The sequence below is a fragment of the Mesitornis unicolor genome, unplaced genomic scaffold, assembly GCF_000695765.1.
Source record: "Mesitornis unicolor isolate BGI_N332 unplaced genomic scaffold, ASM69576v1 scaffold9153, whole genome shotgun sequence".
NCBI classification, from domain to species: domain Eukaryota; kingdom Metazoa; phylum Chordata; class Aves; order Mesitornithiformes; family Mesitornithidae; genus Mesitornis; species Mesitornis unicolor.
This window is the reverse complement of record NW_010173944.1, coordinates 8,275-11,441: the sequence shown is the minus strand read 5'-3', so window position 1 is coordinate 11,441 and position 3,167 is coordinate 8,275. Positions and strand designations below refer to the sequence as shown.

At 44.8% G+C, this 3,167-nt stretch overlaps 1 protein-coding gene across 1 annotated transcript in view; it reads left to right on the top strand.

Annotated features, from left to right (window-relative positions):
- Window positions 1-2,745: 2,745 nt before the first annotated feature.
- EMP1 (epithelial membrane protein 1) overlaps window positions 2,746-3,167 on the top strand; it is a 2,031-nt gene continuing 1,609 nt past the window's right edge. Inside the window, exon 1 of the mRNA XM_010180877.1 lies at window positions 2,746-2,823. Coding sequence (XP_010179179.1) covers window positions 2,746-2,823 — 78 coding nt within the window. The remainder of the gene's footprint in view (window positions 2,824-3,167) is intronic.

Sequence of the window (3,167 nt, the reverse complement as noted above, 5' to 3'; positions counted from 1 at the left end):
CATAGCCCGGGGGAGTTTGCATTTGATAGCCTGTGTATTCAGGGAGAGGTGCTGACGTCCTCAGGAAGTCGGTCCACTGAAAGCGCAGCGCAAGAATGGGCAGAAAAAGCAAAGAGAATAAAGGATTTGGGATTTTTCTTAGCATATTGGTCAAGATCTGTGTCTGGGTTTTTTATTTTACATTGAAAAGTAACATTTATCCCTCATTTTCATTTTTGAACCCGAACAGAAGATGCATTTGAAAGGACTGTTCTAGTCCTTTAAGGTGTCGTGAAAGTAGGTTTTTAGTCTTTCAAGTACAGGGCTTTTTTGAAGGCCCTCAAAAATAACCAGCAAAAAAACCCCTGCTGAATTAATTTTTAAGGAGACCATGGAAAAATATGTTCATCTAAGAAAGAAGAACGTTTAGCCACTGTTCAGTAAAGGCAAATTTCATGGTAGGCAAACTTGCCACAATTTGGTGTATGCACAACAATGCACTATGGTGGCAAGAGCACTCACTGCAGTTTGCGTAAAACCCAAGTTAAACAGATAAAAGGATGACAAGTAGCCAAAGGGATGCAAAGATTTGACTCAGAGGCTCTTTTCAAGCCACCTGCTGCAGATACATAGCTTAGTCATAGCAACAGCAATAGTTTCTCAGCTCAACGTACAGTGGTGATGTCCGCATCAGTTGGCATACAGCGTTTTGAAACCTTCGTTCCTTTTGCAGTAAATAGGGGTTTAATGCGCAAATCAGGTGTGTTCATGTGGGAGCCTGCATATAGTATTGAGAATCTAGATTTTGGCAATGCTGAACTCATAAATGACTGTCACTGCAGTCAGAAAGAAACTCCCAAAAAGGCTGCACTTTCCCCAAGATCATCACTAAGGGAGGTACTGTGAAAACAGAGAGCACAGAGATAAGGCAAATCAAGCCCTAGAGCATGAAGAGTTTGCTAGGATACCCCAAAGCAGACAAGCAAGCCTGGCCCATGTTCAGCAAGCCAGGGCTAAACAATTCCAAAGAGCTCTTCTATGTGAAGAAAACCTCAGAGCAGACAAGTTCTTGCTGAGGAAATAGGACGAGTCACCAAACCTCCTGTCACCACTGTCCTTCTAAGGAGTGGCCTTGTCTGGGTGGGAGGAGTGACCTAACAGAGTTGGTTCCTTGAAATCTTGAACTCAAGGACTTCCTCCTGGTCATCAGCTAATGCTGAACTAGACGAAGAGCCACTGATGGAGAAGCCTGGCTTCCCACTGTGGTTTGGAAAACTGTATCCAAAGCAGTGCAGGGAATAGCTACAGCACTTTACAGGAATACACTCCCACACATGGCCACAATGACAGGAAAGACAGGAGTGGAGAAGGTGAAGTCATTGAATAAAAGAAAACACATTTATGGGACTTTAGAAAGCCTTTTGTTACAGTTTGCGTGAAAGACATCATAAAGTATAATTGTATTGTTCCATGACAATGTTACCACACCCTGTACAAATGGTGATGGCGTCAAACCTTACCTGAGTCACCTGGACCAAAATAACTTGACAGAAAACATGAATCAAATGCTTGATACTGTGCTTCAGTATCACTTCAGTACCAGCATTACCAAGAGAAAAAGCAACAAAAGTCCTGAGAAACTTCCTAGGAAGCAGTCTTTCACTGACCACAGAGGGGACCCAATAAACTCTTCTGCCTGATTTCTGTCACTATACAGCATGATAACTAATAAATGCCTGGAAGGAGGGGAAGTGCACTCTCTCACTTTGTGTGAGTGACCTGGACTCATTCTCACAGCTTAGATTTGTTTCTTTTATTTCACATTTTCAGAGAAGCCAGCAGCCTGGATGAACATTGTCGCAAGAGCTATCTGAGACATATTCCCCGTCCCAAAAGCCTTGCCTTTCCAATCAGATGTTCATCAATGACAGGGAATCTTACAAAAAGTAAAAGCTTGCAGGGTACAGAAGCAAAAAAACCCACCTCAAACCCAAACCAAACCAAAGAGGAGTTTGCATTACAGGAGAATCTTATTGCAGTAATAAAGTGATCTGCATGCTTTAACTTTTAAAAGGGAAATAAGTGATTTTAATTGCAAACCTAAGCATCTTCCCCTGCCCCAGAATGCCTCAGAGGTGCTTCTGCTGTGGTTATTCTCCCCTTCACATAATGGAGCCATTGAGTAGGCCATTGAGTAGGGGTGGTCCCCCAGTCCACTCTCCATCACTGCTCAACACTGATGCATGCAGGAACACAGAGTCCTCCACTTCACACCACCTGGCCCTGTCCCAGACCAGCTGGAGGAGGCTGTGCTGGGAGAGGGAAAGGAGGAACAGAAAATCTTTCCTGACGTCTATGAATCCTGTGAGTAAAAACTCCTCTTCCTGGAGTGTAGGCCTGGAGTATGTCTTTTTTACTTTACATAACCACACACCAATTTAAGCAACCTGTGGATATACCCAGGCTATTTTTAAAATACCCCCAAGCTAACTACCCCTGCTCTACATCTCCTCCCAAACTGGTTCCTTTACCTCCAGGCTTTCTTTAACCTCCTGAGTAACTCCCTTGCAGGTTTTGACAGGTTTTAGTGATGTTTTTTTGTGTCTACGTGATTCCAGATTGGACTTAAGATCAACCTGTTTTCTTGCATGTAAATAAAGCTTAGAGTACTGCTATTGATTCAGCCCTTCACTTCACCTCCTCTCTCTGTTTTTGTTCTTCTACAGAGTTCTCTGTATCAGAGACACCACCTACAAGGGACCCAAGATGTTGGTGCTACTGGCTGGTATCTTTGTGGTTCACATCGCCACTGTCATCATGCTCTTTGTCTCCACCATTTCCAATGTAAGTAGAGACCATCCTGGATAAGATACAGGTGTTGCCTTCTGCAGCAGTAGCCAGACCTTCATGGGTGGGTGCTCAGGTCTACAGGTGAAGAACAATCGCTCACGGCCATGAGTATATATGAAGCAGGGATGGGTGTGCTCAGGGAGCAGAAAGGCAGCCGGGCTGGTACAGGACCCCTACTCCCAAATCCCAGAGCCAGCGGCACCTCAACACTTTTCATCCAAGGGCGTGTGATGAGGAGCTGGGGACATCGGCAGATGACAGCTCTGGAGCGGTATTTATCGTCCCATCTGGCGGCCAGGCTGTTGCACAACTAGGCGCTCTCCCATGCCAGTCTGTTT